Here is a 12,620-nt window from a genome sequence, read left to right on the forward strand (position 1 = left end):
TGGCAAATACTATCTTGGCATTTAATCTGTCTTTAGGGGTGAAATCAGTGTTGCGTGCGAGGTACTGATCTGAGAGTCCAATAACACGCTCCTTTTATTCCCTGAGCAGGCACGGCATGGGCAGCAGCAGCCAATGTGTCCCTTCGTTGTCCTGCCAACATGCCTCCACACGCCTGTGGTTAAGCTTACTCCCTAGCTAGGGGGACTGTTCTGGCTGCCTCTCTTGATTTAGCTGAACAATGTGGTCTGTGTAACTCAATGCACATAACGTCACAAAGCTGCAATACTTATACAACTGTGTCTCCAGTCTCTGCTCCTGGGGCAAGGATTTCTCATTCTGTATATCCTGCACAATGTGCTACAGTAATATCTACATGCTGGTACAATATGTATCCCCCTGACAAAGGAGAGAGACTCTCTATCCAGTACATGTCTTGTTTTTTAAAACCCACAAGTCATTATTAGTGTTATTTCACTTAATGCAAGCTCCATTATCCCCCATTGTTTATGTTTTCAGAAAGTTCTACCAAGGAACATGGGCACAGATTAATTTCCTCTCCCACCTGCATTTAAAGCTTCCTCAGGTTACCATTTGCCCCTTCCAGGGCTCATCACCCACTGGGTCACAACATTCTGCCATTTTCTCAGCACAGAAGGATGTTGCAGTGGGATGAGATAATCCATCATCCTGGCATTGGCCCAACTACCCCGATACAATGTTACTGTCTTGAGATACACTACCACCTGCTGTTGCAATGTCGGGGAGTATACACGGTGTCAGAGCTTGGTGACAGAATGTCAGCATGTCCTGCAGTTCTGGCACACCCTTCTGCTGCAACATCCTACCTAGCTTTAAATAGAGATTCTTGAATGTGAGTCGTTGTCCTCTTATTGGATTTGCTGGAGGGACACTGTAAGCTTGTCAGCGTGTTGTAAACCACAGTGTGATCACCTTACTTCATACCAACACTGCGTGAACAAGAATGAATAAGTTACTTCTCTTTGACTACGAAAGTTCCCAAGGGTCTAGATACTTTGGGGTGAAATAACTTCTAGTATCCTTGGCCTTTTGATAAAATTTTGACTTATTTTTCATTGAATTATTCAACAACAAAATCTTAGATCGTTAGGCAACAAAAAGCAGTTGAGTAAACCAAACGAGTGAGAACTAAAAGGAACTAGTGAGCTTGCCACGAGTGATACCACTTGTGGCTACTTGGCACCAGTCCCACTGAATGGAATGGCACTGAGAAATAATCTGACTTGGAGTCAGACCAGAGAAATGAGAGCAGCAACTCCTTCTCAAGCCCCGAGACTGTTCTAGCAGACAAATATGATTAGAATTAGTGTCAAAAGCCATAGATGACTCTCAGTGTAAGAAACATATTTGGGCAAATCTCTCCATAGTGCAGGATCCTGCACACATGCCAGTAAATAAAAATGAAGTCAGTGTATCTGACAGCTGTACGTCTGACGGTGTCAGCTCAGGATTTAACTGCACTATACTAACCCTAGCCAGTATTTCTCTCTGGGGTCTACTCGGAGTCAGATACATGAAAGAAGCAGGAAGTCCATCACACAGTTGGAAAATACTTTAACTGGACTCTGTAGGAAAAACATGATGGTATGATGCGTGCACTTCCTGTGCTTTGCACGCTTGCTTGGCAATGATTTCTCATATGATGCCCATGAGTGAAAATATTTTTGGGGTGGCACTGCACTTTAGTTTTGTCTAAAGTAAATATACTGTGGATCACTTGAAGGACACTAGTTTGGTTAAGAAATACGCTGTAGTCAGGGGTGAAAGTAAAATTGAGCTCTTACCGGTATGGGGCCAGCTCTGCCCCTTTCCCCCGAGAAGGGGCGGGCCTCAGGCGGAAGGGGCGGGGCATTGCCCACAGTTAGCCCATCTGCACTGCCTGGCCTGCACTGCGGTAGCAGCAGTGGCTGGAGCCCCAGGCCCTTTTAAATCGTGGCCCCAGGGCAGCTACTTCTTTTGCCAACCCCAGGGCTGCGCTTTAACGTCGCTGCCCCTTTTGCAACCCCCATCGGCGACCCTGCCGGGTCGTCGCTGCCCCTTTTGCGACCCCCATTGCCCGACATTAAAGTGCTGCCACAGCCAGGACCGGTGCAACCATTTAGGCGAACTAGGCGGTTGCCTAGGGCGCCAAGATTTGAGGGCGCCAAAAAGCGGCTCCCTCAAAAAAATTTTTAAATGGTTGCAGCCGCTGCTGCTGGAGAGGCAGTCTGAGCTGCCCGCGGCAGCAGCTGCCTGCAGCGGCCAGCCCAGGGCGCCCCCGGGGTCAGCGCGCAGCCGCTGCAGCCCGGCAGCCCAGGGCGCCCCCGTCAGGGAGCTGCCGCGGCAGCCCAGCAGCCCAAGGCGCCCCCGGGACCAGTGCGCCACTGCGGCAGCCTGGGGCGCCCCCGGGGTCAGGGTGGCAGCCTGGCAGCCCCGGGCGCCCCCGGGGTCAGGACGCAGCCGCGGCAGCCTGGCAGCCCAGGGCGCCCCCTGGATCAGTGCGCCGCCGTGCGGCATCCCAGCAGCCCGGGGCACCCCCGGGGTCAGGACGCAGCCGCGGCAGCCCAGGGCGCCCCCGGGGTCAGGGCGCTGGCGCGGCAGCCCGGCAGCCCAGGGCGCCCCCGGGATCAGCGCGCCGCCGTGCGGCATCCCAGCAGCCCGGGGCACCCCCGGGGTCAGGACGCAGCCGTGGCAGCCCAGGGCGCCCCCGGGATCAGGGCACCAGCGCGGCAGCCCGGCAGCCCAGGGCGCCCCCCGGGTCAGGGAGCCGCTGTGGCAGCTCGGCAGCCCAGGGCGCCCCCGGGGTCAGGACGCAGCCACGGCAGCCTGGGGCGCCCCCGGGGTCAGGACGCAGCCGCGGCAGCCCAGGGTGCCCCCGGGGTCAGGGAGCCACTGGCAGCCCAGCAGCCCAGGGCGCCCCCCGGGTCAGGGAGCCGCTGCGGCAGCCCGGCAGCCCAGGGCACCCCTGGGGTCAGCGCACTGCCGCGGCAGCACAGAGGTTTGAGCTGACGGTGGCTGCGCTGACCCAGGGGAATCCCTGAGCTGCAGGCAGAGGCTCAGAATCTCTCTCCCTCCCAGAGCAGGGGCTCCAGCCTATGCAATTTTTCTCGTTGCCCGGCGGGGGCGCCGGCGGCTGGGCAGAGCTGCGCAGCTCTGCTTAGGGCACGTGGCAGGGGCCCTGCGACAGGGGCGCAACACCAGGGCTTCGCTTCTGGAGGAAAGCCGCGGCTGCCCCCTGGCTCAGCCTCCAGTCAGCCCCAGCGAGGGGCACAGAGAAGAAAAAAGCCTCAGCAGTGGTCTGGTGGAGTGGAGGAAGAAAGAGGACCCTAGTGCTCATGCATTGGGCAAGGTAAGAAAGTGCCTCCCCACAGGTCGGCCTCAGGTGCCTGTGCTCCTGCCCCCTTGGTCCTTAGCTGGTCCCTGCTCCTGCTCCCCTTGTGCCTGGACAGCTGGAGAGAACAGCAGCCTGCAGAGCTGAGCTGCCCCAGTGCCCCCAGGCACCCCCCTGACCCCATCCCGCCCACAGCCCTGACCCCTAGCTCCGAGCCTAGTCCTTCTGAGCTGGAAACCCCCTCAACCTCATCCCCCCAGAGCCCTTACCCCTAGCTCCGAGCCCAGTCCCTCTGAGCTGGAAACCCCCTCGACCCCATCCCCCCCACAGCCCTGACCCCCAGGTCCGAGCCCAGTCCCTCTGAGCTGGAAACCCCCTCGACCCCATCCCCCCCACAGCCCTGACCCCCAGCTCCGAGCCCAGTCCCTCTGAGCTGGAAACCCCCTGACCCCATCCCCCCAACAGCCCTGACCCCCAGCTCTGAGCCCAGCTCCTCTGAGCTGGCATTTGGGGGGGGGGGGGGCGCAAGATGGAATTTTCTCCTAGGGCGCAAAATATCCGTGCACCGGCCCTGGCCACAGCAGCACTTTAAAGTCAGTGGTACAGGCCGGTACTGGCAGCTACTTTTTACTGGTAAACCGTACCAGCCCATACTGCTTTACTTTCACCTCTGGCTGTAGTCTTTGTTTTCCTGTTCACTTTCTTTCTCCACATTATGGACACAGACACACAGAGGATAGTGAGGAGACCACATGCTTCTCCAGGTCTAAACATCAGTTTCTCTCGGCAAAACATATGTGACTCACATTATTTTTGATCTATCAGGTGAGTTACTTGATTCATTATTAAAAAAGAATGGAAAATGGTACTATAGCATTATTTGCAAAGCATTTTCACTCAAACAGATGAGTCTGGAAACATTACAATACCTTCCAATGGATTATCTTGATGTACATAGTCATGGGACAAAAAATTAGTGATTTTGGTTGACTCAACTTGACACATATCAAAGGGGCTTGATTTTCAGAGGGCAGATGCTCAGCAGTTTCAGAAAATCAAGTCCTGTTAAATTGACTCACATTGGGCACCCAAAATCACTAGTCACCTTAGAAAAGTCTTTCCCAGTATGTCTATCTCAGTAATGGCCATATAAAAGCATTTTGTTAAATCAATATTTAAGCATGTCATCCAATCAGTGTTATTCATTTGGTTGACTTGATTAGCTATGGGGAGCATTTTGGCACTTCAACACACTCCACCAGTTAAAGAATTTCAGTATCTACCCATTTCTTTTGGATAGAGCTTGGGCATTACTAGAGATGGGCAGGTATGGTAACTGGTGTTGAAATACTATGGTGATAGGACCCCTAGACATACCTTAGATAGAAAGAAAGATAGATTAGATAATGAGAACAAAGAGTTCACTGAATTAGGAAAAGCTGTAAATAAGCCACTTAGAACAGGAACGCAAACAACACTGAAAGTAAAATATTCCAAAAATGTGCATGATTCCTGGTGATAGGTGAGCTTCCAAAAAACTCAGCTGTGGAAACATTACTGGGTGTCATAGTTCCAACCCTGAGTAGTAATGTACTATATTGACTTCTTGGTAGGTTTAGCACGGATAAGCATTCGGAAGTGCAGATACTTATTTCAAGCTCTTGGGTCTGCAAATTTGATTGGAAAATCTCATGGGAACAGGCTCTGTCATGAGATTTCCAGAATTTCTGTTTCAATTCTTGGCCCACAGCACTGTGGGAATAATCTGTGATATTTTGGCAATTCCGGTCTTGGACAGAATCTGGAAGTGGGGGAGAGGAGGACACATAAACTGAATATTTCAAGATCTCAACAAAAAGTTTGGTTCTAAAAACATGACATTTTCAAGTGTGATGTACGTGACAATCTCTTTTCTTACTTGGTACATCCACTCCTAATAACAACTGAAGTGCCTGCAATAAAATATAAAGCTACCTGGTGGCTAGCAGAGGGTAAGTATGGAGAGGGCTGAACCAAGCTTCTTTCATTCGTGGCATGCTGTCATATATTAAAAGGTCTTTCTCAGTCAGTACAACCAGTGCTGGCTTCCAGTGCTTCTCATTCTCTCCTGGCACCTGGAACAGAACACAGTTTCAATGAAACAATGAGTGAGGAAGAGAAGAGGGACAGGCCAGCAGCCTGCAACTACAGAGCCTGCCAATGGGAGCAAGTAGGATTCAGGCTAAAAAGATTAATGAAGAAACAAGTTTTACTACTACAGGTCTCTGGAATGATTCTGCCTCCTGAATAATATCCTAAATTTATGACGAGAAGCAGCAAAAATGGATTAAAGCATAAGGAGAACATCTGTCATTGTCATTAGTACTAAAACTTCCAAACCTGCTGTATCCTTTGCTCACTATCGGCTGTTACATACGTGAAATAAGCAGAGGAAAACGTAGACAGAGCTGGCTCTGTTATTTATATTTGATCTTTAAGAACCCATGAGGTCCATTGTCCTTGAATAGGGAACTAGAATCAATGCAAAGTATACTGTGAGAAACAACTCTAAAATAGTGACATGGGTGGGCGTGGGGGAGGGAAAACCTGATGATTTCTCTCTAATTTCTATGATTAATGATTGTTGGCATGATCCTGCACTCAACCTACCACAGGGCAGAAATCGTGGCTCTGTTGAAATCAATGCAAAAAATCCATTGACTTCGATGGAGCTAGAATTTCACCTCTGGTGTTTTACTTACTACCATGCACTCATTGTAGCAGTATGTTACTTCTCAGATGAGACTCCTGGGAGAATTCTGCGCCACTGGAATGGGTTACCTAAGGAGGCTGCAGAATCAGCCTCACTGGAGGTTTTTAAGAACAGGTTAGACAAACACCTGTCATGGGTGGTCTAGGTTTACTTCATCCTGCCTCAGTGCAGGGGTCAGGACTAGATGACTTCTTAAAGGTCCCTTCTAGCCTTACATATCTATCAGTCTTCATACAAAAACCTGTAGGAGAGCACTTCAGCCTCCCTGGCCACACTATAGCAGATCTTAAGGTGGCCATCCTGCAGCAAAAAAACTTCAGGACCAGACTTCAAAGAGAAACTGCTGAGCTTCAGTTCATCTGCAAATTTGACACCATCAGCTCAGGATTGAACAAAGACTGTGAATGGCTTGCCAACTACAGAACCAGTTTCTCTTCTCTTGGTTTTCACACCTCAACTGCTAGAACAGGGCCTCATCCTCCCTGATTGAACTGACCTCGTTATCTCTAGCTTGCTTGCATATATATATACCTGCCCCTGGATATTTCCACCACATGCATCTGAGGAAGTGGGTATTCACCCACGAAAGCTCATGCTCCAAAACGTCTGTTAGTCTATAAGGTGCCACAGGATTCTTTGCTGCTTTTACAGATCCAGACTAACACGGCTACCCCTCTGATACTTAGTACCTAGTTGTTCATCCCAAAGCCTCCTAGCCAAACTCACCACTTGCATAAGCAGCTATAATTCCATTGAAGTCAATGGAGTTGTACCTGTTTGTACCTGTAGTAAATATGGCCCCTGAAATTAGAAAGACACTGATGCGGTCTATCAAGGAAAAGGTCTTTGACCACTCTAGACAATCTGCATCATTTATAGGTTTAATCTACAAGCAAACTTGAAAAAGAAGAGAATACTCTAACAAGAAGAAATGCCCAGAACAAGTATTCTTTGTGCTGTTAGCAGCCCAGCTTATTGACCTACCTCATCCAGCAGTGCAGTTAAAATCCTGGTTTTACAGAGACTGCCTGTAAACATTTTTCAGTTTTGTCTTTACAAAACTAGGTAACAATTCTGTGGTACATGGAGCACTTTCTAATTTTCCTGTGTCTAGTACAGGGAATTTCTCGGCCCAGGACTGGAACACAGGAAATCGGTGTTCAAGTCTCACTCTGCCACAAACTTCCTGGGTAAATTCGCAAATCGCTTTGTGCCTCATTTCTCCATCCGTGAAACAGGGATAACAAGATTTCTTTCCCCCGCCACCTTTTCTTTGGCCTGTCAATTTAGACTGTAAATTTTCAGGGCAGGGGCTGTCACTTACTCTGTGTGTGTACAGTCCTTAGTATAATGGCTCCCTGATCTCACTTGGGGCCCCTAGGTGCTGCTGTTTTACAAATAATGCTGCATTTAGTGACAGCAGCTGAAATACCTGTATGGGTGACCACTGCATTGTCAACAATCTACAGCAATCCACGATTACAGTGTCATAGAGTTAGCATTCTGACTTCACCAGGGCAGGCACTTGGAGAGAAAATGTGAGGTGGACATGGGAGAAAACCTTGTTTAAACTTAGAGAGCATCCTATCAATTTATCATTGAGAATAGCACATGAAAATAAAATAGATTTAGGATACAGCGCCTCCCCTCTGTACACCCAGCATAGCTCAGCTGATAAGCACAAGTTGGAGCATTTCCTGCAGCCTGATGCAGCCCTGGTGGTGACTGTTTATGCTCCCATCACTTGCCCCAGCCCCTCCCAGGCTCGGTGCTACTGTTTAAACAAAGGAGTAATGGAATGCACGACCTCATCACCACAGGCTTTCTGCTCTCAGTGGATCCAGACAGAATCATCATCAAGCGGCTGGTGCTCAGTGGTCACCCTTTCAAGATCTTCAGCAAGATGGCTGTAGTGCAGTACATGTTCTTTAACAGAGAGGATGTGCTGTGGTTTAAGCCGGTGGAGCTGAGGACCAAGTGGGGCCACAGAGGACACATCACAGAGCCGCTAGGGACTCATGGTCACATGAACTGTCATTTTGATGGGCAGCTGAAATCCCAGGACACGGTGCTGCTGAATCTGTACAAGCGCGTCTCCCCTAAATGGACTTATGACCCGCATGTGCCGGAGCCGGTACCGTGGGTGAGGAACGAACAGCAGCTTCCCGTGCAGGAGGTGGAGATGGAATAACCCTCCAGGCCTAGCGTGTCTGCTGTGGTTCGCACCTCCTGCATCCCACATGGGTGCTTGGCTGTTCCAAGCCTCATGAGAAGTAGGGAGAACAGCCCTGGACTTGTTAGTGCGGTGCCTTTCCTGGGGTTTGTGTCCAGCATTCATGCTGGCTGCAGCAGCATTAGATCTGGCTCACAACTGCCTATGCCCTGGCCTCCAATGTCAGTTTATTTCAATGGTAAATATATCTTCACCTCAAAAACAAAAACAAAAACAAAACAAGAAGTTTGAGCCTTCCATACCCTTGGATGCATTTGCAATGGCTGGCCACAATGTCAGTTCTTCTACCACCTTGAGCATCAGGACATCGCCCGGCCAGCACCATTGCCGGTGCTAGTCTCCTCAGAGAGGTGCACAGGCAGGGGCCACCTGTCACCAACTCTCAACATCGGCTCCATGCAGCAAGAAGAGCAAGTGTCTGCTGTGGTGATGCCTCCACACCATCCCTCCCCTATTTGAGGGCTGCGGCTTAATGCCATGACTTAGCCTTAAGGACCTGGCCCTGCAAACACTTAAGCACATGTGCAATTTTATTGACATTAATAATCCAATTGTCCTCCCAAAGGCCACTCACATGCATAGGCACCATTCTTTGCAAGATCCAGGCCTAAAAATGCAATCCTTCTGACACACAACAAACATAAACCAATATATATTTCAAAGGAAAGCAGGGTCTTTCTCCCCACTCCTTGGGGAAAAAAATCTCCCTTGAAAGACATCCTAGTTTTATGACACCTTTTATATTTTTACTTATATACTTTGAGCCATAGAGTCAGCTGGTATAAATGGGCATAGCTCCACTGAATTCAACAGACCCATTTATTCCAGCTGAGGATCTGGCCCCTGATTCTTTCATCTCCCTTAGGTTTCTCTTTCATAAGTTTTTATTTTAAACTTCAGTTATTTGTCCATTTCAGACTTTCAGGCATGGATAAAAGAGTACTTTCAATTTGTGAGTCCCATGGATAATTAAATTAGAGGCCTTGGTCTATTTTGGAGAGCTAGTTTATATTTTCATTAACTCAAAAGAGCCATTTCAATTACATTCCCTGTTTAGTAAACAAATTATCTATTACTAGCAGGCTTCATTTCAGGAAGCATCCAAATATGGCCTTTAAGAGAACTGTTCTGTAATGGTGGTTTATGCTTTGCAAAAAGTGGTTAAAAAAACTCAGATATTGTGGTGTTGCATTACTGGGAACCCAAAGTACAACAACAACAAAAGAACTTTTGAAAACTAGATCCTTACTATGTTTCCCCTCCCCCTTTAAATGGTCTTTTGTGTTAAAGAAAAAATAAATAGCTTTGACACATGCTGGGGTATGTTTGTCTGTGTATTTTCCCCCCTTTTCTTTGTCTTTGATGAATTGGTTATGTCCATATTTGTAATAAATTTGATTCATTTACAGAAAGCTGCTTGTTAATTACTGAAAACAATGAGTGTGACTGAACAGTATTTCACTGGCTGAAGCAAAACAGTCTCAACACATATCTATCAAGCAAAGTTTATGATGCCCAGTGATCTTCATATTCATCGGAGCTCATTTGATTCAAGATAATTTTCAGTGCAAGGGTGGGTGGAACAGACAGCCACAGGCAAGGGATGTTAACACCTCCCACGCAACATGAAGATGCAATGTGTTTTACTTCTGAACTTTGTAGTTTTAAACAGGAAATAATATGAAGATTGTTTAAAGAGAAAAACGTGTCTGTTTTCATTCCTCTCTCTCTGATCCAATGAACAACATAATAAAGGCTTGCACCTTTATCAGATTTGGATTTTAGTCAATGTATACAAAATTCCAAAAAGGACACAATATTTCATCCTGCGACTATCTAACAATAACAAGTAGGACTGTCAATTAATCACAGTTAACTCACGTGATTAACTCAAAAATTAATCACTATTATTCGCACTGTTAAACAACACAATAGCAATCGAAATTTATTAAATATTTTGGATGCTTTTCTACCTTTTCATATATATTGTATTCTGTGTTGTAATTGAAATAAAATGCATATTATTTTTATTACAAATATTTGCACTGCTAAAATGATGAACAAAAGAAATAGTATTTTTCAATTCACCTCATACAAGTACTGTAGTGCAATCTCTTTGTCATGAAAGTGCAATTTACAAATGTAGATTTTTTTGTTACATAACTGCACTCAAAACCAAAACAATGTAGAACTTCAGACCTACAAATCCACTCAGCCTTATTTCTCATTCAGCCAATTGCTAAGACAAACAAGTTTGTTTACATTTACAGGAGATAATGCTGCCTGCTTCTTATTTACAATGTCCAAGAAAACATCCAAAAATTTTTAAATAAATGGTATTCTATTATTGTTTAACAGTGCAATTAATTGCACTATTAATCACGATTAATTTTTTAAAATTGATTGACAGCCCTAGATCAAATATGTTGAAATGAAATGTTTTGACCTTTCTGAATCATCATTTTTTGAACTTTCCATCTCACAAAAAATATTGACATTAACAAATTGGGTTTATTGTGATTTTCCATGGGGCAGAAATTTTAATATTTGAACAGCTCTAGGAATTTAACATAAAACAGGAACTGATGATGGATTATCACACATATGCCCTCCTTCTCTTTAAGCAATCTTTCCTCTGTTCCGGTGAGTCACGCAATAAATATTGCACTCTGGATTTTATAGTTAAAAAGTGATGCAAAGAAAAGATGATTACATACGCTCAGCTGTGGTTCTGAGAGTGTGAACTGTGAGACGAAGACAGCAGGGATGGGAGCCTATGCAAATGTTCCAAGTGTCACATATATCAGCAGAGTTTGCATCCTGGCAGATACCTCAGATTCAGTTCCTTATAAGTGGGCCTGGAGTACGTGCAGGACTGGAGCACAGGAAAAGTGGTATGAAGCAACTGTCATTGCCACAGGTGACTATAGATGGGACTCGATATCACAGGCAGCGAGTTATATGGGCCCAGGGTGCCCATGCTCCACCAGTATTTAGGAACGTGGGCCTGGCTCCACCAATGTTTGGACTTAGGAGGACATGGGGTCCAGGGCAGCCTGGGGGGTTAGCAGGGGGCCTGGTGCCAGCAGCAGCAGCGAGCAACCCAGCCCCAGCCCGCCCTGCTCTGCCTGGCAGGCTCCCGGCGTCACTCGGGGAAGAGGGCGGAAGCCAGAAAGAGGCAGGAATGGGGTTTAGGGGAAGGGATGGAATGGGGTCGAGGAGTGGGTAGAGGAGGGATGGGAAGACGCAGAGCAGGGGCAGGACATCTGCCATCCACAAGAGCTATTACCTCTATTGCTGCTGTTCCTCAAACCTGGGGCTGGCTGTGGATTAGTTCAAACTCCCAGTTCAATTTACAGCAGCCTCAAGGATGCTTAAATCAGTGGTGTGCAAACTTTTCCAGTCACACCCCTCCTTACCATTCACAGGATTTGTCGCTCCCCTCCCCGTCATTACTTGTAATTTGAAACTGGGTTTTTTTGGCATTACTTGTAATCTGAAACTGTTTTTTATGCCGGAAGGTGGAGGGGAAACACAAAGATGAGACTGTTCATTCGGTTTAGCGTTAGTGTGTCTGACTCACTCAAGAGGTCCTGACTGCTCAACTATTATTATATATATTGTTTATGTCTTTTAATATAAATTATTAATCATTAAATGAGTTTTAAAATTCATGAGAATCAAAATTAATTTTAAAGGGATAGTAGGTGTACTATGGTTATGAAACTTACTAAATTGTTGAAAATAAGGTAGGCTGTGCTTTTACTTGTATGTTTGTTTTCAAAACAGGTTAAAAATTGAAGTTTCTTCACACCTGCCCAGAGAACTCTTGAAACCTTCTCCCCCGCACAGGGGGAGTGTACCCCCCGTTTGCACACCACTGCTCTAAATTGCCCCTGGCTGCCCATGCCACCTCAGGGGACCATTCCAGCAGCTGGAGATGTGTTCCAGCCACAACCCTTATCCCAGTGGTCAGGAAAGAGGTAGTGTAGAGCTGCTATGTGGCTGGCCCTAAGCAACTCAGGGATTCCTCCTATGCTAAGGAAATCATCAGGAGCACCAATAACCTGGCTTTATAGTCCCTTTGTGCTGGCCAGAGCAGCATAAAGAGGCTGTAGTTCGGCTAAGGCTCTTTAATGTACAATGATTTGTTCCTGATAGCAATTGTTTCTTCATATTAGAGCAATTAAAAGGACATCTACTGTGCTTTAAAAAAATAAGGAAGTCTCTGATGCTTTCTAGTTAACAAGATCTCTTTCTTTAACGCAGCTTTTCCAAACCACAA

The 12,620-nt window shown here is 46.9% G+C and overlaps 1 protein-coding gene across 1 annotated transcript in view; it reads right to left on the reverse strand.

The window, feature by feature from the left end:
* Nucleotides 1–12,620, reverse strand: part of SNTB1 (syntrophin beta 1) — a 179,395-nt gene that overhangs the window by 20,034 nt on the left and 146,741 nt on the right. The window contains exon 4 of the mRNA XM_050940966.1: nt 5,325–5,464. Coding sequence (XP_050796923.1) covers nt 5,325–5,464 — 140 coding nt within the window. The remainder of the gene's footprint in view (nt 1–5,324; nt 5,465–12,620) is intronic.

This window comes from Gopherus flavomarginatus, chromosome 2, assembly GCF_025201925.1.
Source record: "Gopherus flavomarginatus isolate rGopFla2 chromosome 2, rGopFla2.mat.asm, whole genome shotgun sequence".
Lineage (NCBI taxonomy): Eukaryota > Metazoa > Chordata > Testudines > Testudinidae > Gopherus > Gopherus flavomarginatus.